Below are 26,263 nucleotides of genomic sequence, written 5' to 3'. Positions count from 1 at the left end.
CACCTATATGACATGCCTTATTAAGAAGAAAACCATAATGATGATCGAACATATCACAGGTTTAATCATTGCTTAAAAAAAAAAAATCAATTTTTGAATAATAATTATGATGAAATAAATAATTTTCAAATAAGGGCGCCAGGCTGCTTACCCTGACATATAAAGCGTATGGGTTTCTGATTGAATTGGACGCTCAATCTCCAACACCCAACAAAAATGGAGATTTGGTTCGTCGCCATCGTCTCCCTCTGCATCTGCTTTCTTCTAACCTCCATTTTTAGCCATTTCCGAAGCTCCACCAATCTCCCACCAGGCCCTCCTTCAATACCCATCATCACAACTTTCCTGTGGCTTCGCCGATCGCCTCTCCAACTTGAATCTTTCCTCCGCAGTTTCGCCGCCAAATATGGCCCCGTCGTCACCCTCCGCATCGCCAACCGCCCCACCATCTTTATCTCCGACCGCTCTATTGCTCATAAAGCCCTCCTCCAAAACGGTGCTCTCTTCGCCGACCGTCCACGGGCTCCGCCCATGAGCAAGATCATCTCCAGCAACCAACACAACATCAGTTCCGCCTCTTACGGCCCACTCTGGCGCCTCCTACGTCGCAATCTCACTTTCCAAATCCTTCATCCTTCTCGGATTAAGTCCTATAATCGAGCTCGCAAGTGGGTTTTGGATATTCTTCTTAATCGGCTTGTTTCTCATTCGAAATCTGAAACTCCCGTTACTGTCGTCGATCATTTTCAGTACGCTATGTTCTGTTTGTTAGTGTTGATGTGCTTTGGGGATAAGCTTGAGGAACCCCAGATTTATGAAATTGAAAACGTACACCGAGCTATGCTGTTGGGCTTTCTCCGTTTCAACGTCCTTAATTTCTGGCCGAAATTGACGAAGATTTTGCTCCGTAAGCGCTGGGAGGCGTTCTTGGAAATTAGAAGAAATCAGGAGAAAGTCATCATCCCTTTGATTGAAGCAAGAAGGAAGGCCAACCAAAACAGAGCAAACAGAGAAAACAGAGCCGAAACTGAAGAAGATTTCGTGGTGTCATATGTGGACACACTCCTCGATTTGGAGATTCCCGACGAGGACAATAGGAAGCTTACCGATGAGGAGATTGTGACCATATGCTCGGAATTCCTCAACGCCGGCACCGACAACACGTCCACGGCCTTGCAGTGGATAATGGCGAATATAGTGAAATACCCAGAAATCCAACACAAGCTTGTTGCTGAGATGAAAGGAGTAATGGGGGATGGAACGGGGGAGGAGGTGAAGGAAGAGGATTTGGGGAAGCTTCGATATCTGAGAGCTGTGGTTTTAGAAGGATTAAGAAGACACCCACCAACGCATTTCGTGTTACCACACGCAGTGAAAGAAGACACGGTGTTGGAGAATTACGTGATACCAAAGAACGGAACTGTAAATTTCATGGTGGCGGAGATGGGTTGGGATCCGGAAGTGTGGGAAGATCCGATGGCGTTCAAGCCGGAGAGGTTCATGAAGGGCGGGGAAGAAGAAGAAGAAGTGGCGGGGTTTGATATAACAGGGAGCAAGGAGATAAAGATGATGCCGTTCGGCGCAGGGAGGAGGATGTGCCCAGGATTCGGTCTGGCAATTCTTCATTTGGAGTATTTCATAGCCAATCTGGTTTGGAGGTTTGAATGGAAGGCGGTGGAGGGCGAAGGCGTCGATCTGTCGGAGAAGGTGGAGTTCACGGTGGTGATGGAGAAGCCTCTGAAAGCCAACATAATCCCCAGGTCTTAAATTGAGGTTTGTGTTTATCTTATGAAGTCATAGGGAAAATGTGTTTTATTTTATGTTCTAAATTAGTTTGTGACAAATATGAGGAAGCATGGATTTAGCAAGTGTCTGCTCCTCAGCAGCCCCTTCACAAATCAACACAAGTCATTTTAATATGTATTGTCCTTCCTCTCACCTGACATATAATTGTTAAAAGCAAAATATGCTTAACTTTGAAGTTCCTCTGATTGAGTAAATTGAGCTCCTAGAAAAGAAAATTGAGTTCCTATGATTGAGTTGATTGAGCAACTCGAAAGGAAAATGCATAGGATCTCAGTTCATTCATATACCCTCATTTATTCAAAAACTTAAGAGGTCACCCAATATAGATTCTCCCAATGTAAATATAAAGTTTTTATGATTAAGTCATTAAAAAGGTAGTTGCACCTTGTTGATATAGGGAGTAACATTTATTTCCTTTAAATCTTTCTTAGTCATCCTATCTTTAGGATCGTTATCATTTGGATATGGCATCGGTTCATTCATGTACCTCTCATTTACTCGGGTATCACATGCCCACAAACTTCAACTTTGGTTCATCTTTGAACCATATCTTACTCGGATCTGATACCATTTGACTTTGTTAAGGATTTATTCATGGATGAAAATGACTAGAATAACATTATAAGAATTTTAAGATGTTTTCAAGAGCGTGAAGGACTGCAAAACCGAACCTTACGTAGGACATTTATGACCTTAAGGGTGATTATGCAAGAGCTTGTGAGGGTTAGGCAAAAACATTTAGGATGTATAACGGCCACGATAAAAAAAAAAAATGTGTGGCCGCCGAAGACTCACGAGAATTCCGGCGAGCGATGTAATTCTTGTTCCCACCTCTCAGACACGCCCTTCCAAACCCTCATGTTGCGCCAAGACGAGCGAACGACCTCCTGCCCACTCCAGAAGCCCACATGCAAGGAAAAGAGAGGGAGGGAGGGAGGGAGGGAGGGAGGGAGAGAGAGAGAGAGAGAGAGAGTCTAAATTTTCTGGCAAAAGGGAAGAAACATATTTAACACATGACGAGAGAAGCACGAGGCGCTAGTGACTCCGAGCGCACTCAAGGTAAGATACTTACACTCATAGTACTCATTGAAGTTCCTTATTCGCCGAAGGAGAGTGATGTTAAGGGATAAAAAGAATGGTAACGTCGGATTTGGTTCTACAGGTCTTCGAACGCGTCAAACGCCATGGAAACAAGAGAACAAGTCATAGGGAAGAGTACTCATTGAAGTTCCTTATTCGCCGTTGGAGAGTGATGTTAAGGGATAAAAAGGAAGGTAACGTCGGATTTGGTTTTACAGGTCTTCGAACACGTCAAACGCCATGGAAACAAGAGAACAAGTCATAGGGAAGAGAACGAATACAGATCTATACAGAGACACAATGAAGAGCAGAAACAAACATCGTCGAGAGGAGAGAGAAAAATGAAAGGAAAAATCGTGAGAAGAAGGGTGAGGAAGATGAAGTCCGTAGCTCGGCTCGGCTTGATTCCGCCGTGCAAAACTCAGTCCCTCGGCTTGGTAAAGGAAAAATAAACCATTTTCCACCGTATTGACCATCCCGAAACTAAAGTTGACCTTGTTTAAGGCAATTAATGTCAGTATAAGGTCAAATTTCTCGACCGAAGTTAAATGGAGTTAAAGAATTTGAGTTACTAAGGAAACGGGATAGACTTTCTAATAGGAAACGACAACTGACGATATTTATAGCAATTTTGAGTAACGGGATGCGACCGTACTCGAACTTAGGGAAAAGGCTGGCAAATGCCAACCAAGTAAGTGGCTCTACCGTCGGTTTGATAATAATTGTGTGTTGTATGATGACATGTGCCTATGGCTTTGCACGTGTCGACACCGTATATGCAAACTATTATGAAATGATTATTAGGTTATGGAGCCCGTATATGCAAACTATTATGAAATGATTATTAGGTTATGGAGCGTGCTGGTTATTTATAGGAACGGTTATAAGTAATAAACCTATATATGCTAAATGATATAAAGTAAAAAGTTATATATGGTAGATAGTTATATATATTAGGAGCTATATATGGTAGAGAGTTATATATAGTAGGTTATTTATAGCTTAGTGAACGTAAATGATATAAAGTAAAAAGCTATATATATGATAGATAGTTATATATAGTAAGTTATTTATAGCCTAGTGAACCGTTAGACGTAATAAATAAATGACATATAAAGTAAAAGCTATATATGGTAGATATGGTAAATGACATATAAAGTAAAAAGCTATATATTAGATAGTTATATATAGTAGGTTATTTATAGCTTAAACGGTTATACGTAGTAAACCTAGTAAATGACATATAAAGTAAAAAACTATATATGGTAAATAGTTTGAGATATAAACTAAAAAGCTATATATGATAAATAGTTATATATATAGTAGATAGTTATATATGGTAAAACTATATATAATAAGTTGAACCATATATATATATCATAAGGTAGAGCTTTGAAAATGTATTTTCTGTATTCTCTTTTACTATACATATCTATAGTCATCAACACAAATCCTTTAGCCAATATTCTCCTTGCATTTCCTCTATCCTGTTCTTTGTGTTCATTTAGATCGAGTGTATGTGTTGTTGTGCGATCCTAACAAATGATATCGGAGCAAGGCGAAATTCACCACGATCTGTGAAGATGAAAAACTTAAAGATTGGAATTGAGAAGTTCGATGGATTCGATTTCGATTTCTGAAAAATGCAGATTGAAGATTATTTGTATCAGAAAGGTCTTCACGAACCCTTGTTGGGGGTGTGTCGAATACCATGACTACGGAGTAGTGGAAACTCAATGATCGACAAGCCTTAGGGCTGATCCGGTTGACGCTATCCCAAAACGTGACGTTCAACATCATCAAGGAGAAGACAACGTTAGATCTGTTGAAGGCACTGTCGAATATGTACGAAAAACTGTCAGCTATAAACAAGGTGTATTTGATGCGAAGATTGTTCAATCTACAGATGTCTGAAGGTGGATGTGTTGTTGATCATATAAATGAATTTAATATGATCGTAAGTCAACTAAATTCGGTAGAAATTAATTTTGAGGATGAAATTAAAGCATTGATTTTGATGTCATCTTTTCCCGAGCCGTGAGATACTGTTGTTGCTGCAATCAACAGTTCTCGAGGATCTGATAAACTAAAGTTTGATGAAATTCAAGATGTAGTTCTCAGCGAAAGTATTCGCAAACGAGAAATTGGAAATTCATCTGGTAGTGCTCTCAGTGTTGACCAACGGGGAAGAAGTAAACCGAAGGGCCCAAACAAAAGGTGATGAAAATCAAAGAACCGAGAAAAATCTTCAAATAGATCAAACATAACGTGTTGGAATTGTGGAGAAAAAGGTCACTTTAGGACAGATTGTACAAGACCAAAGAGCAAGCAAAATCACAAATTTGGAGATGACGATGATTCTATAAATTCAGCAGAAGACATTGGGGATGCTCTAATCCTCAGCGTGGACAGTTCGATTGAATCTTGGATTTTGGATTCAAGTGCATCTTTTCATTCGTCTCCAAATAAAGAGTTGTTCCAAAATTTCAAGTCTGGAAATTTTGAGAAGGTGTATCTTGTCGATAACAAAGATTTGGAGATTAAAGGAAAAGAGGATGTCTGCATAAAAACTCCAGTAGGAAATCAGTGGACATTAAAGAATGTCAGATATATTCCTAGTTTCAAGAAGAACTTGTTCTCTATTGGTCAGTTGGATAGCACAGGTATGCAACAGAGTTAGGGAAAAGTTTGTGGAAGATTACGAAGGGTGCTATGGTGGTAGCACGTGGCATAAAATCTGGAACTTTATACACCACTGCAGGGTGTATGAACATGGCTGCTATTGTTGAAAGTGCTTCAAATTCAAGTCTATGGTACAATAGACTTGGACATATGAGTGTGAAAAGAATGAAGATGCTGGCTGCGAAATGAGTTTTAGAAGGTCTAAAATCTCTTAATGTGGGTCGTTGTGAGAACTACGTTATGAGCAAGCAGAAACGAGTTAGCTTCACAAGGACTACCAGAGAATTGAAGAAAGTGCGGTTGGAAATTGTCCATACAGATGTGGAGCAAGGTTCCAAAACCACGAAGCAAGTGGGAGTTGAGTTTGAGTTGCGGGGAAACTCACCTAGTGATATTGTAGCAGATACTCATAAAACTCCTGAGACTACTGCTGAGAAACCAGATGTGGAGCAAGTTTCCAAGATAACGAAGCAAGTGGAAGTTGAGGTTGAATTGCGAAAAAAAATCACCTAGTGATGTTGTAGCAGATACTCAAGAAACTCCTGAAACTGTTGCAGAGGAACCAACGGTAGAGCAAGTGACACCTGAATCGATGCTGAGAAGATCAACCAGTACTATCAAAGTACCAGATATGTATGTACCTTCATTACACTATCTGTTGCTGATAAAAGGGCACCAGAGCCCTTTGATGAGGTCCTACAGTTGAAGGATACAACCAAGTGGGAGCAAGCCATGGATGATGGGATGTCTAGGCTTCAAAAATGCGTTGTACTGAAGCTGAGTACGTGGCAATAGCTGAAGTTGAAAAGGAGACGATATGGATGACTGACTATCTTGAAGAATTTGGCAAGAAGCAACATGAAAAAATTCTTTATAGAGATAGTCAGAGTGTCAGACAGTTGGTGAGGAATCCAGACTATCATTTAAAGACAAAACATAGAAGTCGATACCATTTCACTCGTAGGTTAGTGGAAGATGATGATGTGTTTGGAGAAGATAGAGAGTGCAAAAAATTCTGCAAATATGTTGACAAAATGTGTTGATGTTGGAATATTGAGGTTGTGCAAAGCCTCAATTGGTATGGTGCCATGAAAATGCTCGTTTGAGAATGAAATTCTTGGTTGACTAGATTAGTCTCCGAGTAGGAGAATTGTTAGGTTATGGCTGCTAGTTATTTATAGTTTAGTCAACGGCTATATATATATATATATGATAAATAATATAAAGTAAATAGTCATAAATGTTAAAAAGTTATATCAGGTAAAGCTATATATGGTAAATAGTTATATATAGTTAATGATTATATCTAGTAAAACTATATATAGTAAGCTGAATCATATATATATTTATTCAAAGCTTTGAAAATGTATTTTCTATATTCTCTGTATTGCCTCTTACTGTACATATATGTAGTCATTAATACATATCCTTTAGCTAATATTCTCCTTGCATTTTCTCGTTCTTTGTATTTATCTAGATCGAGTGTATGCGTTGTTGTGCGATCCTAACAACGATATGTATGTGATATGATACGTGAATATTATGTTGTATGAGATGAATTAATATGTTTATAATTTGATATGTTGAAGGCATGCTCGGGTTATGTTATGTGACTGTTATGATTTATGATATGGTATGATATGTGCACGATGTGAATTGTTACGTTCGACAGCATCAAAATGTTATGATACGATATATGTGCAACATGAATGATATGTGATATGATTGACATGCAAATGAAAAATTGTCATAATGTACAACCTTGGTATTCGCATGGAAAGGTATGATAAAAATATTATGATATGAAGAAAGACGCTAGCGGGGTTGTAATACATGGTAATGAAAAAGGAAAAATGTTGGAACCTCAGGCATTATTGTGTGTTCATGCATCAGAGGATACCCACTTCTCCTTTTACGATAGTATGGACACGTACGCTAAGATGCAAAGAAACGATCATTATGTTTACCATAATGCTGTCATGACGGTCGCTATTTCTAGCGGGTGTCCGGCATCAACAGCTACTATAGAATGCTCACCCAACTAGAAAGGGACCCAAGAGGTGTGTGAACCGACTGGTGGGTCCATACTTGCACGTGTGGACCATGTATAAGTACACATCCAATTGCCCGTTTAGGATAGTTGTCGTAGAAAAATAGACTGATATGATACGTCCCACTCACGATTTGCATGTGCTTGAATTTAACCTCGATAGAAGAGTCGCTTACCAAGTATTTCTTAAAATATTCAAACCACGTGCTACTCTTACTTTTCAGGTTAAAGCAAGACTCACCTGTAATGACTAATGGTGTCACTGCAATTTAGGAGACCATAGAACATGCTTACCTTTGCAATTTTTGAACACTTTACAAAGTTAATAGAGTACTAAATTTTTTTTTTTTAGAAATTCAAAAATATTTTTTAAACAAAATATTAATAATAATATTTCTTCTCATTTTAATAATAAAATTTCTTCAATTCTTTTATTGATATAAAGGGAATATAATGAATGGATAAGCTTTCAAAGCTGGATTCAACGATCAATCTCTAGTACACAAAAATGGCGATGTGGTTCATCATCCTCATCTCCCTCTGCATCTGCTATGTTCTAAGCTCCATTTTTAGCCATTTCCGGAGCTCCACCAAGCTTCCACCAGGCCCTCCTTCAATCCCCATCATCTCCACTTTCCTATGGCTCCGCACATCGCCTCTCCAAATGGAATCTTACCTCCGCACCGCCGTCGCCAAATACGGCCCCATCGTCACCCTCCGCATTGGCTCTCGCATCTCCATCTTCATAGCCGACCGCACCATTGCCCACAACGCTCTCCTCCAACACGGCGCTCTCTTCGCCGACCGCCCTCCAGTTCCTCCTTTGGTCAAAATCCTCTCCAGCAACCAGCACAGCATCAACTCCGCCCCTTACGGCCCACTCTGGCGCCTCTTCCGCCGCAATCTCACTTCCCAAATCCTCCATCCTTCCCGTGTCAGATCCTACGCTCCTGCTCGCAAATGGGTTTTGGATATTCTTCTTAAACGCCTTCTCCCGCACTCTGAATCGGGAACTCCCGTCTGTGTTGTGCATCATTTTCAGTATGCCATGTTCTGTTTGTTGGTGCTAATGTGCTTTGGGGATAAACTCGACGAACCCAAAATCAAAGAAGTCGAGAATGTGCAGCGTACGATGCTGCTAAATCTTAGGCGTTTTGGTCTCCTTAATTTATCGCCTAAATTGACAAAGATTTTCCTTCCAAAACGCTGGGAGGAGTTTCTCCAACTAAGAAGGAACCAAGAGAGAGTCATAATCCCTCTAATCGAAGCAAGGAGGAAGGACAAGCAAAACAGAGGAAACAGAGAAGAAAACAGAGAAGGTAAAGAAGAAGAAGAAGAAGAAGAAGATGAAGATTTCGTGTTGTCGTATGTGGACACACTCCTCGAATTACACCTCCCCGAAGAGGGCAATAGAAAGGTAACAGACGGCGAAATGGTCGGTCTATGCTCGGAATTCCTCACCGGCGGCACCGATACCACCTCCACGACCATGCAGTGGATAATGGCGAATTTAGTGAAACACCCAGAAATCCAACATAAGCTCTTCGAAGAGATCAAGGGAGTAATGGGAGATGGAACAGGGGAGGAGGTTCAGGAAGAGGATTTGGGGAAACTTCCATATCTGAAAGCAGTGGTTTTAGAAGGATTAAGAAGACACCCACCAGGGCTTTTCCTACAAGCACGAGGAGTGAAAGAGGATATAGAATTCTTAAACTACGTTCTACCCAAGAACGCGTCTGTAAATTTCATGGCAGCGGAGATGGGTCGGGGTGCAGACGTATGGGAAGATCCGATGGCGTTTAAGCCTGAGAGGTTCATGGGAGGAGGAGCGGCGGGGTTTGATGTAACGGGTAGCAAAGAGATAAAGATGATGCCGTTCGGAGCAGGGAGGAGGATTTGCCCAGGATATGGCTTGGGGATCCTTCATTTGGAGTATTTCTTAGCGAATTTGGTATGGAAATTTGAATGGAAGGGTGTGGATGGGGACGATGTTGATCTGTCGGAGAAGGTAGAGTTCACCGTTGTGATGAAAAACCCTCTGAAAGCCAACATAAGTCCCAGGTTTTAAATTTGGATATTGAGATTCAACTCATTATCTACTAACTTGTAAGGCATATGTATGTGAAGCAATGACATGATGCATATGGCTTTATTGCTTGCTATGTTTATCAACATGGTTTCGTTTTGTATCAATGTTTTGGGTCGAACTTATTCTCAATGCTGCTTCCTTAAATTGATTGTAGCAACAATGGTATGGAAGTATTCGTCTAGATTGATCTTACCCACGAGCGTAGAGATGTCCAATCTCGTAGGAATGGAAATAGAAAGGGAGTGGTGTTAAACACAACTCTTCGTAGGATACACTCGCACTATTTATTAACACTAATTGAGAAGAGATTACAAGAAAGTCGGTAGAAACTACTGTACTCTGTGCTTTGTATTTCTTTTGGGATGAAAACATTGTTAGAGTAGAGTCGACTCTGCAAATAGCCGTAAACGGATTCTACTCTTCGCCCTTCTATTGTTGGTTTTCCTATTATCTTCTTTGTAGATTTTCAAATCTTCTTGTTTGATGGTGGTTTCCTCATGTTAGTTGTCGCACTGACAACAATTTCTTCTTTATACTCGATACATGATAAACATTATGTAGTGACATTGTATAAGATTTATTGTCAAGCATGATTGTCATATTGTCGATTTGAGCAATTGACAACAGTGTGTTATTTGTTGTGCATACCATGCGACTTCCTCTCTACTCTTTCTTGTCTTGCAATTTTCTCCGATCGCCAGTCATGTGGTTTGAGAATCATGAATCAACAATCCAGTCATTCTCATAATCAATGTACTCTCTAATCATTGCAATAAGTGTTAACCCATCTTCTTCCATGGCGTATAGTACCTCTACATCCCATCCCATTCATGTTGGAAGATGCCATATTTCTTTTGATATATTTTTTCTTGACCAACAATCTCTGGACATGTGACCCTTCTTCTCATAATTGTAGCAACTACCTTCAAATCTCTTTATTTGAGAGCTTTTGTTTCCGTTCTTTTGAGCTCTCCCTAGTTGTGTAGTTACTTGGTGGCTTCTTCCTTTCTCACCATTTTTGTATCCACTTTGTTAAATGACTTATTATTGCTCCAACTTTCATTTGTGTAGCCTGCTCCTTCTTCGCCCTTTAATGTGATGTCTCCCATTGTTTAATAATGGCTTCTTGGCTAGCTAACAAATTTTTGAACTCTACAAGGGGTGGTTGAGCGGCCCATCCTTGTACAACAATAATGAAACTTCTATATTTTGGTTGCAATTCATGGATGATGATCCTCTTCATTCGAGGTTCTCAAATCGACTTGACTTTGTGGAAGTACTGAGCAATCGTCATGTCAAGTTGTAAAATTGATAACACCTCATTCTCCAGAAGTTGTAGTCTCGTATTGTTCTTCTTTGAGAACAGCATCACGAACGTGTTTCATGCTTCTTTTGGTGTCTTGTCATCCCAAATATGCTCTAATATCTCTTCTTTGATTGTGGTCTTCAAGGAAAACATTGCTTTGCCTACTTTGATTCTCTATTTGCACATGGCATCGTTAGAATCCTCCTCTGGGGCGTAGTTTCACTCCCACCAACCATCTCCCAAAGGTCATATCTATGTAAATAGGAGATCATGCATGGTGCCCACGCGATGTAGTTGTTGTTTTTGAGTTTCTTGATTCCTGATTTAGAAATCATCATCATGTTAGTAATACCTCGATATTACCAAACAAGCCTTTTCGACACAAAATTTGTAGAGTGACAGACTACTCACGAAGACAAAGAAACTCACCCACTAATGATTTCAAAAAACTGTTTCTGATGTCAAAGGTTAAATTGAGCTGCAACCGCAGGACATACTAAACAATTCTAGGAGATCACACGACTACACTAACCTAACTCTAATAAAAGATTGTTGAACACAATTCTGGGTGGAAACACTCGCACTTTTTATTAACACCAATCAAGAAACATATTACAAGATACTCTACAGAAACTATTGCATTCTATGCTTTGTATTTCTTTTGGGATGAAAACATTGGTAGGGTAGAAGAGTATTTACAGCAGATGGTGACAATTTATTCCTAACATATCTAACCAGTTATTCCTAAAATACCTAAATAATTTTACTAAAATGGTTAGATATCTTTATTACTAAATATCTAAATCATTTTGGTAAATATGTAGGTATTTTTATTCATGAGATACCTAAATCATTTTTATAAAATGTATAAATGATGGGCTCATACGATTACTGGGCTTGACCTTATCGAAAACTTTTTTTTGTTTTGTTGCTAGATAAATGGAGTCGGGGACGGATTATATTCTCCCATCCCTTCTTCCATCCAATTCCTCGTCTCACCCTCATTTTAATATATATAGTTAATTTTGAAACTCTAATCGTAATATTTAAACTAAAAACTATGTTTTAGATTTTTTTTTTTTTTTTTATATCGTTAGAGGGTATGTGGTAATATTAAAATTCAAATATTTAAAAATGACGTAAGTAGCACATGAAATATATTGATTTATTAAAAAAAAAAAAAAAGGTTGCGAGAAGGCTTTCGAGACAACATACTTTCAAGCATCTTAATTCATCGGTATCTTAATTCATAAGTTGCGACAAGGCTTTCGAACAAATGTGGTGACAACAAAAATTGAAGTGAAATTGAGAGGAGTGATTTGAATGATCGGAAAGGGAGGTCATTTTATAGAATGGGATTCCATTACTTCCCGGAGTTGGTTGGGATTTCTGTGGATGAAATTGCTTTCACCTCCCCCTTCTGCACTAACTAAATTTGTTAAACAAATTACTACTTCTTCTACCTTTAAATGTATCTTTTAGTGTTCCTTCAACACCCTCCCTTAAACTGATTTCTAGAGAATTCAATTTAGGACTTCACTTTATCTTCTTGATATACATCTTGGATTCTGCACATCCCCATCTTTCTTCTAAGCTTCTCGAACAATGGTTGTTTCAAGGGTTTTGTGAATAGGTCTACGATTTGTTCATCACTTCGGTAAAAGTTGAGTTTAATAATGCCTTCTTTACACAAATCACGCAAGAAATGAAATCGAACATCGATGTGCTTACTCCTTCCATGCAACACAGGATTTTTAGACAACTTAATAGTTGACATATTATCACAATATATAACCGTCGTACCTAGTTGCTTCTGTTTAAGAATTTCAAGCATTTTTCTTAACCAAATTGCTTGGCACGAGCATGCTGTTGCTGCCACAAATTCTGCTTCTGTAGTTGAGAGTGTTACAATATGTTGCTTCTTTGAAGACCAGTAAATAGCTCCTGAACTCATCATGAAAATACTTCCTGAAGTACTTTTACGATCATCTATATCACCTGCATAATCGCTATCTATATAGCCAACCATCTTCGGATCATCTTCTTTCTTGTAGAATACCCCCAAGTCGAAGGTTCCTCTCACATAACGAAGTATCCTTCTTGCTGTATTGAGATGTTTTTCCGTTGGATGCTCCATGTAACGACTTATCATACTAACCGCATACATGATGTCCGGTCTTGTTGAAGTTAAGTACATCAAACTTCCCACAATTTGTTTGAAGTACCTATTATCAACCTCTCGCCCTTCAGTATCCTTGTGCAACTTCAAACCCAATTCTGATGGAGTTTCAAATGTGCACTCATCCAATTTAAATCTTTCAAGTAATTCTTGAGCATATTTCTTCTGACAGATAAAGTTACCTGCGGGAGTTTGAGCAACTTCTAATCCAAGAAAATATCTTATCAAACTAAGATCTGTCATTTCAAATTCTTTCATCATGCTCTTCTTAAAAAATTCAAACATTTTTTCATTATTGTCAGTAAATATTAAATCATCAACATATAAACAAATAATGAGAATGTTACCTCCCTTTTCAGTTTTCACATACAACGTATGTTCATACGGGCATTTAATGAATCCCATCTTTTCAAAATGAGAATCAATGCGACTGTACATACCCTCAGAGCTTGCTTCAAACTGTACAAAGCTTTCTTCAACTTGTATACTTTTTCCTCTTTACCTTTTTGAATTCCATCTTTTCAAAATAAGAATCAATGTGACTGTACATGCCCTCGGAGCTTGCTTCAAACTGTACAAAGCTTTCTTCAACTTGTATACTTTTTCCTCTTTACCTTTTTGAACAAAACCTTCTGGTTGCTCCACATATACCTCTTCTTGAAGCTCTCCATGTAGGAAGGCCGATTTCACATCAAGTTGATAAATAGGCCAAGATTTCTGTGTTGCAATAGAAATTATAAGCATGATAGTATCTTGACGTGCCACTAGTGCAAATACCTCCTTATACTCAACTCCATACTTCTGCTTGTATCCTTTTGCAACGAGTCGCGCCTTGTACTTATCCACCTCACCGTTTTCATTCAACTTGGTTTTGAAAACCCATTTTACTCCGATTGTTTTCTGCCCTCGAGGAAGATCAGTGAGCTCCCAAGTCTTGTTCTTCTCTATGGATTTGATTTCACTGTCCATAGCTTCCTTCCATTTCTTCTCCTTTACCGCTTCTTCATAGACAATTGGATCACTATCCATAAAGAATGCAAAATAAGTACTATCACTTGATTCATAGTCCATCTCATAATCAACCATCCAATTTGGTCTCTTTCTTGCTCTTGGATTTCTTTGATTATGAACATGATCTTCTTCTACTAGTTCTTGTTGAGCTTGTGATGAGCTCTCTCCATGCTTATAGTGAGGCTGAATAGGGGCTTTAGTTTGTCTTCTTCAAGATCTACAAGAATCTGCTGATTTACAGTGATCTTTTCTTCCCATGTCCAAGTCTTCTTTTCGTCAAAGATTACATAACGACTTACCACCACCTTCTTTGTCAAAGGATCATAGAGCTTGTACGCCTTAGAAGTCTCGCTTACTCCAAGGAACACACACTTCAAACTCTTGTCCTCAAGTTTCTTTCTTTTCTGATCAGGAATGTGTGCATATGCTATGCACCCATAGATTCTAAAGTGGTCTACTGCAGGTTTTCTTCCGCTCCATGCTTCTTGTGTAGTCATATCTCTAACAGAAAAAGTAGGGCTCCGGTTGAGAATGTGAACAGACCACACGACAGCTTCTGGCCAGAATTCCTTCGGGACTTCACCTTTATTTAGTAAACTTCGAACATGTTGAGAATGGTCCTGTTTTTCCTGGTCCTGTTTTTTCTTTCACCCACGCCATTTTGTTGTGGTATATATGTTGTTGTTAACTGCCTCCTTATGCCCTTCTCTTCACAAAATTTAATAAACTCGTTCGAGCAGAACTCTCCACCTCTGTCAGTTCTTAAACCCTTGACTCTTCTTCCAGTTTCCGTCTTCATAGTAGCACAAATTTTTTTGAAGCAATCAAAGGCTTCTGATTTGGCGTGCAAGAAATAAGTCCATGTTTTTCGACTAAAATTCTCGATGAGGGTCATGAAATATTTCTTGTCACCATTTGATGCTGGAGAGATGGGACCACATATGTCTGAATGAATCAACTTCAAAATTGCTTGAGCTCTTCTTGATTTTCTGGATGGAAAAGAATTTCTTTCATGTTTTGCTATTACACAGCTCTCGCAAATTTCTGTTGGAGGAGTAATATCTGGCAACCCAGTTACCATCTTCTTTGAAGACAATGTCTTTAATCCTTTGAAGTGTAGATGACCATACCTAAAATGCCAAAGTCAGGTGGTATCTTCTTTCTTCACCATCAAACTTTTGGCAACGATATTTAACGTCAACGGATATAGACAGTTGGTGATCATCTTCATCTTAGCAATCGATCCTCTTTTGGAGTCATAAATCTCACATTCATCATTTTGGAATGTGATCACGTACCCATTTTCTTATAACTGACCGATACTAAGTAAGTTGGCCTTTAGATCAGGAATATAGAATACATTATAAATAGACTCTACAAAGCCATTTCTAGTCTTGATATCTACTGTTCCTTTCCCCATCACTTGGATAGTTGAATTGTTGCCAAGACAAACCGTAGTATGAAAATTTTTATCCAGAGTTGAGAGGAATTCCTTACAACCTGTCATATGGTTGTTGCATCCAGAGTCTATGACCCATACACCTTGATCTGCAACCTTGATAGCATGGAATGACATTAACAATGTTTCTTCTTCTCTTCCCTCCACAAAATTGGATTGATCTCTTTTCTTCTTTTGGAGCCTGGTATAGCATTCATTTTTGTAATGTCCAAGGCGTCCACATCTGTAGCATTCCACCTTAGACTTGTCAAAGTTTCTCTTGCCTTTGTTGTCATAATCGTTTCTGACTAGATCTGCTGACCTACCAACATCTCCACTTCTTTCTTGACAGCCTCTCACACGACCTCTGCCTCTTCTTTGCCCTCTACCTCTAGGGCTTGAAGTTTCACTTGGTGTGGATATCTTTAAGGCTGTCATCTCCTCTATTGCACTTGTACGATTGAGTCTCTGTTCATGTACTAACAGGGAGCTTTGGAGCTCATCTATTTGCATCTCTTCAACATTGTTTGCTTCTTCGATAGAACATACAATGTAATCGAACTTTGGAGTTAGTGATCGCAAAATCTTTCTACGACCGCAACATCCATGATTGAATCACCATGCATCCTCATTTTACTTGCAAGACTAATAACCTTGCCAATATAATCATTCACCGTTTCTGCCTTTTGCATTTGGAGAATTTCAAAGTCTCTTCTAACTGCTTGAAGTTGAGCACGCTTTACTCTCGTTGAGCCTTGATACTTCCTCCTCATAGAATCCCAAATTTCCTTGGATGTTTTCTTCTGAAGCATTGTTTCATTGTTTCCAAGATAGTCCTATCATTGGACTAAAATAAATAGTTCTTGACCTTCAGGTCCTTCAACTTTGATGCTGCCAACAGTTGCTGTTGACCAGCTGAGAGTAACTCGCCTTCATTTAGATCTTCATAACCCGTCTCCACCATATCAAAAAACTCTTTTGATCTGAGAAAATTTTCCATCAACATCGCCCAATGATCATAGTGACCATCGAGCCTCGGGATGGCGGGCTGAACGTAGCTCTCAACTTGTTTTTCAGCTGCCATTCTTGCTACTGCAAGATCGCTCTGATACCGGTTGTTGGCGACAACAAAAATTGAAGTGAAATTGAGAGGAGTGATCTGAATGATTGGAAAGGGAGGTCATTTTATAGGACGGAAGTTCATTGCTTCCCGGAGTTTATTGGGATTTTTGTGGATGAAATTGCTTTCACCTCCTTCTTCTCCATATTAATTAAATTTGTTAAACAAATTACTACTTTTTCTATCTTTAAAAATGTATCTATAGGTGTCCTTTCAACAACAAAACCACCCTTATTTTAAATGACTCAAAAAGTTAAAAAGTTAAAAAGTTGTTCTAAAGATGCCAATGACATGACATGCCTTAATAGGGAGAAAATTGTAACGATCAATAAAAACAATTATGATGAAATAACAATTTTCAAATAATAACAACAATAATGATAATAAAACGTGGGCTCCAAGCTGCTTACCCTGACATATATAGCGTATGGGTTTCTGATTGAATTGGCCGCTCAATCTCCAACACACAAAAAAAATGGAGATTTGGTTCGTCGCCATCGTCTCCCTCTGCGTCTGCTCTCTTCTAACCTCCATTTTTACCCATTTCCGAAGCTCCACCAATCTCCCACCAGGCCCTCCTTCAGTACCCATCATCACAACTTTCCTGTGGCTCCGCCAATCGCCTCTCCAAATTGAATCTCTCCTCCGCAGTTTCGCCGCCAAATATGGCCCCGTCGTCACCCTCCGCATCGCCAACCGCCCCACCATCTTTATCTCCGACCGCTCTATTGCTCACAAAGCCCTCCTCCAAAACGGTGCTCTCTTCGCCGACCGTCCACCGGCTCCACCCATGAGCAAGATCATCTCCAGCAACCAACACAACATCAGCTCCGCCTCTTACGGCCCACTCTGGCGCCTCCTCCGTCGCAATCTCACTTTCCAAATCCTTCATCCTTCTCGGGTTAAGTCCTATAATCGAGCTCGCAAGTGGGTTTTGGATATTCTTCTTAATCGACTTGTTTCTCATTCGAAATCTGAAACTCCCGTTACTGTCATCGATCATTTTCATTACGCTATGTTCTGTTTGTTGGTGTTGATGTGCTTTGGGGATAAGCTTGAGGAACCCCAGATTCATGAAATTGAAAACGTACACCGAGCTATGCTGTTGAGTTTTCGCCGTTTCAACGTCCTTAATTTCTGGCCGAAATTGACGAAGATTTTGCTCCGTAAGCGCTGGGAGGCGTTCTTGGAAATCAGAAGAAATCAGGAGAAAGTCATCATTCCTTTGATTGAAGCAAGAAGGAAGGCCAACCAAAACAGAGCAAACAGAGAAAACAGAGCCGAAACCGAAGAAGCTTTCGTGGTGTCATATGTGGACACACTCCTCGATTTGGAGCTTCCCGACGAGGACAATAGAAAGCTTACAGATGAGGAGATTGTGACCATATGCTCGGAATTCCTCAACGCCGGCACCGACACGACGTCGACGGCCTTGCAGTGGATAATGGCGAATATAGTGAAATACCCAGAAATCCAACACAAGCTTTTTGCAGAGATGAAAGGAGTAATGGGGGATGGAACAGGGGAGGAGGTGAAGGAAGAGGATTTGGGGAAGCTTCCATATCTGAGAGCTGTGGTTTTAGAAGGATTAAGAAGACACCCACCAGGGCATTTCGTGTTACCACACGCAGTGAAAGAGGACACGATGTTGGAGAATTACGTGATACCAAAGAATGGGAGTGTAAATTTCATGGTGGCGGAGATGGGTTGGGATCCGGAGGTGTGGGAAGATCCGATGGCGTTCAAGCCGGAGAGGTTCATGAAGGGCGGGGAAGAAGAAGAAGTGGCGGGGTTTGATATAACAGGGAGCAAGGAGATAAAGATGATGCCGTTCGGCGCAGGGAGGAGGATGTGCCCAGGATTCGGTCTGGCAATTCTTCATTTGGAGTATTTCATAGCCAATCTGGTTTGGAGGTTTGAATGGAAGGCGGTGGAGGGCGACGGCGTCGATCTGTCGGAGAAGGTGGAGTTCACGGTGGTGATGGATAAGCCTCTCAAAGCCAACATTCATCCCAGGTGAATTAAAATAAAATACTATCACGTAACACCAAGCGGTCGGTTATCTAGTATATATCATCTTTAGAAGAATTGAATATGCTACAAGTCTTTCTCGATGTGCTTATGATGTAGCACCAAATAATCGGTTACCTATGTATTATCTTTAGAAGAATCGAGTGTAGTTCAAGTCATTCTCGATGTGCTTATGAAGTAACACCAAGCGGTAGATTACGTAGTGTGTATCATCTTTTGGAGAATCGAGTATGGAACATGTCACCCCGAATGTGCTTATGATATAGCACCAAGCTATCGGTTACCTAGTATGCATAATCTTTAGAAGATTGAAGCACAAGCTAGGTAAAGATCAATCTTTTTCATCTTACCCTCTCCTACCATACTTTAAATCAACTTCTCTTTATCACCAATAATATATTTGGCTACACTCGAGCCACTTGGCCTAATAGTATGGTGCTACGTATTAATTACAATTTTATCTTTTTTAAAAAAAGTTAATTCTTTTTTCTTTTTTAATATTTAATTTTTGATTTACTTTTCACAGATACACACACTCCAATACTTGAATCAAATATAGAGAAAAATTTAGGGCTCGAGCAAATTTAGGGTTCGAGTGCATAGGCTTGGGCTAAGGTGCTCTTTCGGGCTTTTGACCATTTATTCTTATCTCCAAATACCTAATACACTCGAGTTTAAAATATATTTCTTCCCATTTATAAGTATGAAATCATTCTCCTGTATTACGTGATAATAATTGATTTTAAGTGACAAAGTAACTCAATCATAGCTAAGCATGACATGTACTATAAAAAACAATAATAAAATAAGGCTATAGGTCACGTGTCATTGAGTTATATTTTTCACACGGTGTGGTGTGTACTTTTCAAGTTGTGTGGTGTGACATATTCAAGCTTTAATGGGAACTTAGCATGACCACACACGTAGGTTTATTAAATTTCAAAATAAGTGAACTCAAAATAGCCACCATCACACTCCGTCATTTATCCACATAATTATCTTCCAGAACGAACTAAACCAAAGAAGAATTGCAAGACTAATTGAATCATGAATCAAAGGTTGGATTATGAAAGTCCCACATCAGCTGATTTAGGGAATGATCATGAGTTTATAAGTGAGGAATACTAACTCCATTGGTTGAGGCCTTTCGGAGAATACTTAAAGTTAGATTCATATTATTTTCATATAATTAAGAACATTAATAGCTTGTTAAGGTAAATCTAAGGTGGAAAATGTGTTTTGTTATACTCTAAAAGAGTTTTAAAATTGTTTTTGAGCTACAAAACTATCATCTATGTTCTATTAAATTCATATTCATATCATTACTTGAATATTAATGTAAAACATCATTAGATTAACTATTCAATGATGCAAAAATGGGGAAAGTGAACTTATACCACTAACGTGCAAGTTCTTCAATGAAGAATTTGTATATTAAAAAAAATGACCTACAAAATATCGAAATCTGCACACCGATGTCGTATTTGTCAAATTCCCACTCTAATACTTGAATCAAGAATGGAATAAAAAAAAACATAGCAAATTTAGGGCTCGAGCGCATAGGGTTGGGCTAAGGTGCTCTTTCGAGCTTTTGACCCTTTATTCGTATCTCCCAAAACCTAATCGACATTGGGAATCAATCCGATGGAGTCCTTTGCCTTGATCCTATTCTTCTTTATTTGATACAATATAAAAAATAAAAAAGAGAAAAAATATCTATGATAAATACTTGTTATATAAAAAAAGACCTAAAAAAGTAACTAAATAATTATAAACTGAACGACCACCTTCATGAAAACTATGGGCTCAACTCTCATACGTAAGATCTCATGGAAACAAAGCTGTACTTGTGTTCTTCATCGTCTTCGATGTTGTTACTAGTGTATCTATCACGACCCGATTGTCGAGACTTCAAAACTCGGACTGCGACTAAGAAGATGAAAGCGAAAACAAAATAAAAGTAAGAAAAGTAGAATAAAAGATAAAAATTCAATAAAGGAAAAAGAAAAGAAAAACAAGTTTGTTGTTTCAAATACAAAAGACTCCAAAATATAAAAATGAATTGACCCTTCAGGACGATTCTCTTTGTGACTGCATAACTCTTGTATACTCTTCTACCTCGACCAACAGTCAGTGAACACCTGAGAAGAAAAGGAAAAAAGGGATGAATATAAAAGTTATACTCAATAAGCCATCAATAAGCCACCTACTTGTAAACTCTCATCGCGTTCTAGGGGTAACAAATTTTCACAGGCTTCTCCTTGGCTTTAAAACGTCTGGTTCTAGTTTTATCTTCTTGATGCTATTTTAGTCTCAGTCCTTTCATTTTAAACCCTAAGAGTTTCTTCTACGAGCTGTGAATGACTAGTGACCCTCCGTGAAAGGCTACTTCATGTATGGCTCATATCAGACTCGAAGAGAATGAACTCTTCATCTAGGAGAAGTATTGGGAACCGTTTTGACTTTTATTAATAATTAAAACAAAGTAATAAACAGTAGAGTAAGAACTCTACTTTGTAGAAATGCTAGCTTGCAATACTCCTTTGAGGTATTCCAACCATGAAAAAGCTCTCCAACATTCCACGAGATCTTTTTTGCTATGACTAGAACACAAGGTCAGGACTTGTGGGAGCCTCTTAAAAGAAAATTTCAAACAGATTGAAGAAGGAGAGTTTCGAGAATTCTCTGTAGATGTAATTTGATTCTCTAGAGAATGTGGGAGAGATTCGTATATGTTTGGCTCAACCCGAAGGTCCTATTTATAGGGACTCTTTGAGAATTTTTACCAAATAATATATTTGTGTATTTAATATATTATGATATAATATCTTATACAAATCATATTTAAATATTATAACATATCCTAATATATAATCAAATTTTAAATATATTTTTATTTAATTTATCAAAATAATTAATATTTAATGGTATCAAATACAATAAATATATTTTTCTTTTAATATATCTAATATATTAAATCTTAAATTTTTTTTCTCCTTATATATAATATATCTAATATATTAAATATCAATGAACCTTTCAAATTTTCTTTTAAATATATTGAACTTTTTGGCATTAGGAGACCTTATGTACCTACCGATTATAAGGATACAAAATTAATTAATTAAACTCTTTAATTAATCAATTTCCATTCATTAACTATAAGTCATTCCACTAGAGACATAGAGTTGCACTCTTATGCATCACAGAACAAGTTATGTTCATTGATATAATCATTACAAGCAAGTCGATAGTTGTTCATAATTACAGTTGGGTCAAAAGTCTGTTTTACTCCTGTAATTACATCTTTTACTACCACTGATTCTCTAATGAGCAATTTGTTTATGATCCAATCATAAATTAAGTATCTCTCGAGCCAATGAGAGGGTGGGGCCTCATTGTTTAAGTCTAGAAATCAGTACTTGAGAACAACTCATCTATTTTTTCTTATATGGAAAGGAGTGAATTTCATCTCATGATATTATGTTTTTAACTCTCTATTTGGTCAAGCCCCCAAAATGGTAGGCATATTGAATCGGTTAACAGAGTCATTCTCACCCATGTAAACTAAAGGACAAGCACTCACAGGCAAAAGTTCATAACTCACTCAAGATTAAGATCAAGTCGCATGTGGAGACATGTGAAATATTAATCATCTCAATAAACGGATTTATAAAGAGAGATTAAATATTTCTTGGTTCAATCTTATACAAACTCATTATATAGGATACCCCCACTTACATGTCTCCACATGAACGATTTGGATTAAATCATTTGTAACGATTACAAAATGGGTCGTATCAATAGTGTTACCAAGATAAGGCACCTAACCTTATCCATATACTATAGACTTTTTAGGTTATTACTTGAACACGATCATTTGTATGTCAACTACATATTTTTCAAGATTACATTAATAACCTTAGATTTTCATACCATGGATAACAATTAAATTATACATAAAATAATAAAAATTATTGTTAGAAACTAAATAATTAATTTCGAGGCTCTAGGGCATAAATCCCAACAGAGACTATATGGTATCTTATCTAGGGGGTGAGTTGACGCCTCCCAGGTCCATAAAGTCACCCTCGGTGGGGGGCGTGACCCCTCCTTTATCCCATCTAGTTAATGGTCTGCACGTCATGGATCTCTTGTTTCCCATGTAAAAATGGCTAGGTTCAGTCGGATTTTGATTACAAACCCTTGTTCCCCTACGAAGCTGTTGACATCGTTCATAGATCTTGTAGTCTAAGAACCGCTCTTAAGATAGTTTGTAAGTCATGGTGATTGATTAGGCTCCTAAGAAAAATGTTAGGTTTAAATTAGGTAACTAGTCAACCTAACCACAAATCCCTCGTACATGATACTGGTTTATTAGAATTATCTGAGTGTGCACACAATAATTATCTAGAATCATCATACAAAATAAATACACATGCTCAACACGATAACATCCATCAAGCACCCGGAGTACAAATCACAATTCTCATCCACCTTTCAGCATGAATTAAACATATATGTAACAGAAGCATAAAATATAATTGCATCAGTCAACAATCTTCATAATTTTTCATATTATGCATCATACTTTTGATAATCATATTACCTAAATTCTTTTTATGGAAATGCTAACCATCTAAGATAAATATTAGCATGCATCCAAGCGAATTTTCTAAATTCGGTGGGGTGACTTACATGATTGATTCGTGCTCTTTTATCTAAAGTTTCCACACATATAGGGTGTCCAAAAATAGTGATTTTCTTCAATTAGGTCCCTCTTGCGCCAGCCACACCCTTCCATGCTGGTATCAGGGAGGCACCTACTCGCAACTGTCACACGCGAGTACCATAAGCGGGCGAGTTTTGCGGACACGAGTCGCTGGATCGGTTCTAGTCGATTCGATCGGGTCTATTAGATTTAGTTTCCTTTGAACCACAAGTCGAGTCGGGTTTGGTCTCGAGTAACGGGTCGATTCGGGTCGAACCCCGTGAGTCGAATTAGTGCTGCAGAAGTCGCGTCTCTCTTCAGCTAGAGCCGTGTTGCTTCGTTCAGCATTTGACATATTGCTCAACGCAGTGAGCAACGCGTGTCCCTTGCCTGGCCGAATGCGAATCTCTTCTCAACGGTTGACACGTGGCTCGCTGAAATTTTTTCTCTCCTCCTTGCGGTCGTAAACACAGAATCCTATTAGGTTTTAATTTACACTTTTACATCTTTTTATTTTTAACTCAAATCAAGACAATTTCTTCAGCAAAGTTGAAAATCCCAATCTCAACTAGGTTCTAATATTTTTTCTTAGATTTTAACTCCAACACCTAACTCTCCCAAGTTTCGCCCTAGGTCCAAGATTTCGACCAAGCTCCTTCATGGAATCTGTGGAGCATCCTCCCTAGATAAACATATCAAAATATTAGATCTCGATTCGCAAGATAAAGTCTCGGATCTGAGGAAAAACCCTCAAGATCTTACCTCATGGATTCGTGATTTTCTTAACAGGAAATAGGACTCCGACCTCTCAGACCTATCTATCGTTCCAAGAAAAGAGTTCTTGCAACTAGATCATAGTTGTAAACGATTTATGGCGGTGGTCCGGTGAGATTTTCAAACTCTCTCTCTCTCTCTCATTTTTTTTTTCCTCTTTTGCAAGTGTTCTCCTAGGACATTCATGGACTCTACTGTGGCTTTAGGGGAAAATTGCCCCTCAGTTGACTTTGACTAAGAATTTTTTAATTAGAAACTCACAAGTCCATGCCATGACAATGTTAATGGTGGTTAGGACCATGGTTGTTTCACCCACATCTGTAGTGAGGAGTTTGAGTTTGACTAAAATATACGAGAGAACAAGGAAACACGATGATGTGAAGAGAAACACTCATGAACACAATAAACTAGTCATAGCCAAATTTATCATCTCCACGGTCATTGAAGGATTAAGATGACATTGATGTCGGAGAGGAAGGGGACAAAGATTTTCACTAGGTGATCCTAAAAGCCCTTCACTCGCAATTATAAATGGAGGACAAATCGAGCTCAAAACCGACAATAAATAAAAAGAACAACAAACCACTACCAACAATCAATTCAAAAATGAGAGTAATCAATTCTGCAAAATTTATTTCAAATGAACTTTATTTTAATCAAAAGCCAACATACCTAGTATAATCATGCACCGAGATTGAACTCCATTCTTAAATTGAATAAAACAACATAATCATAGAATTTACTTTTTTAAGCGCTATCGTCAGGTTTAACTACATGTTTTAGCTTAACATGACCTGTACTCTAAAAAATAATGATAAAATAAGATCACAACGATTGTACTTTTCAAACTATGCAATGTGACACATTCAAGGTATAAGATTACAACGATGGTACTTTTCAAACTATGATGTGTGAGATGTGTGATACGTTCAAACTCTAAGGTTACAACAATTGTACTTTAAAAACTGTGTGGTGTGACACATTCAAGCTGTAAGGTTAAGGTTACAATGATTATACTTTTCAAACAGTACGGTGTGACACGTTCCTGTTAGTAATAACATATCTCCACAATGGTATGATATCTCTTTTGGAAGACTCCTCGCATGCAGCCAAGACAAGCAAACTGATGTAAGATGAGCTAACTTGCGCTCAGCCACCCCATTTTGTTGTGGGGTTCCTAGACAAGTGAGTTGACGCTGAATCTCATGCTTCTTACAGTATTCCATAAAATCATTTGAAAGAAATTCCCCTCCATCATCCGTGCGCAGGCACTTGATTTTCAATTTAAATTCTTTTTCAATAGCATGCTTAAACTAAATAAACTTTGAAAAAGCTTCACTTTTGTGTTCTAAGAAGTATACCCAACTGAAGCAAGAGAAATCATCCACAAACACCATCACGTAATGAAGGTCGGTATAGCTTACTGTTCGTGTCGGTCCCAAAAGATCAGAATGAATCAATTCCAATACTGTTAGAAGCTCTACTCTTTGAGCTTGTGAAAGGAAGACGATGAGACTTGCCGTATTGGCAGCCTGGACAAACCTCATCATGCTGAATATCTTTAAAGACAGGGACACCATCAAGAAGTTAGATATTTTCTGCAACAACTGAAAACCCACATGACCGAAACGAGCATGCCAAAGAGTTGAGCTTGCATTATGACCAACTTTCTTGATATATTCATCACTAGCTGATAAAACATACAAAGATTCTTTTCTTTGTCCACAAAACTGGATATAAGCATCAACATGTTTCACATTAGAGAGTATTTGAACATCTTTAGGACCAAAAATAACATACCTTCCTGAATCTGTTATTTGTGATACAGGAGCAAGATTTTTCTTTAAACCAGGAACATGATAAACGTCCTTGAGTAGAACAGTCCCATCATTCAAATCTCCTTCTTTCGTCAAGGGATGCATTGAATTATCAGCTGTCACAATAACCTTCTTTTGACAATGTGGACGAACGTCTGATAGAAAAGTT

General features: G+C 38.4%; 3 protein-coding genes and 1 long non-coding RNA gene across 4 annotated transcripts; 3 read left to right on the top strand and 1 right to left on the bottom strand.

Moving 5' to 3' along the window:
• The first annotated feature begins 201 nt into the window (after positions 1–201).
• LOC111448728 (cytochrome P450 89A2-like) lies at positions 202–1,860 on the top strand. The gene has a single exon (XM_023088444.1). It carries the CDS (start codon positions 217–219, stop codon positions 1,765–1,767), a length of 1,551 nt encoding a protein of 516 aa, XP_022944212.1. The 5' UTR covers positions 202–216; the 3' UTR covers positions 1,768–1,860.
• A 6,243-nt stretch (positions 1,861–8,103) lies between these two features.
• Positions 8,104–9,811, top strand: LOC111448727 (cytochrome P450 89A2-like). The gene has a single exon (XM_023088443.1). The coding sequence runs from the start codon at positions 8,127–8,129 to the stop codon at positions 9,684–9,686; it is 1,560 nt and encodes a 519-aa protein (XP_022944211.1). The 5' UTR covers positions 8,104–8,126; the 3' UTR covers positions 9,687–9,811.
• Positions 9,812–16,301: 6,490 nt separating this feature from the next.
• LOC111448403 lies at positions 16,302–25,223 on the bottom strand. The gene is made up of 3 exons (XR_002711430.1): positions 25,213–25,223; positions 19,212–19,216; positions 16,302–16,689 (listed from the first exon to the last, which is right to left on the bottom strand). It is a non-coding gene; the product is annotated as an uncharacterized LOC111448403 (long non-coding RNA).
• Positions 17,164–19,080, top strand: LOC111448402 (cytochrome P450 89A2-like). Its single transcript, XM_023087977.1, has one exon. The coding sequence runs from the start codon at positions 17,237–17,239 to the stop codon at positions 18,779–18,781; it is 1,545 nt and encodes a 514-aa protein (XP_022943745.1). The 5' UTR covers positions 17,164–17,236; the 3' UTR covers positions 18,782–19,080.
• Positions 25,224–26,263: the final 1,040 nt, after the last annotated feature.

Source organism: Cucurbita moschata, unplaced genomic scaffold, assembly GCF_002738365.1.
Source record: "Cucurbita moschata cultivar Rifu unplaced genomic scaffold, Cmos_1.0 Cmo_Scf00010, whole genome shotgun sequence".
NCBI classification, from domain to species: Eukaryota; Viridiplantae; Streptophyta; class Magnoliopsida; order Cucurbitales; family Cucurbitaceae; genus Cucurbita; species Cucurbita moschata.
The sequence above is the reverse complement of the archived record's forward strand: the minus strand, read 5'-3'. Positions and strand labels throughout refer to the sequence as shown.

Bases quoted from the DNA above. Each gene is read 5' to 3' on its own strand.
- LOC111448728 (XM_023088444.1), top strand. From the start codon at position 217: ATGGAGATTTGGTTCGTCGCCATCGTCTCCCTCTGCATCTGCTTTCTT.
- LOC111448727 (XM_023088443.1), top strand. From the start codon at position 8,127: ATGGCGATGTGGTTCATCATCCTCATCTCCCTCTGCATCTGCTATGTT.
- LOC111448402 (XM_023087977.1), top strand. From the start codon at position 17,237: ATGGAGATTTGGTTCGTCGCCATCGTCTCCCTCTGCGTCTGCTCTCTT.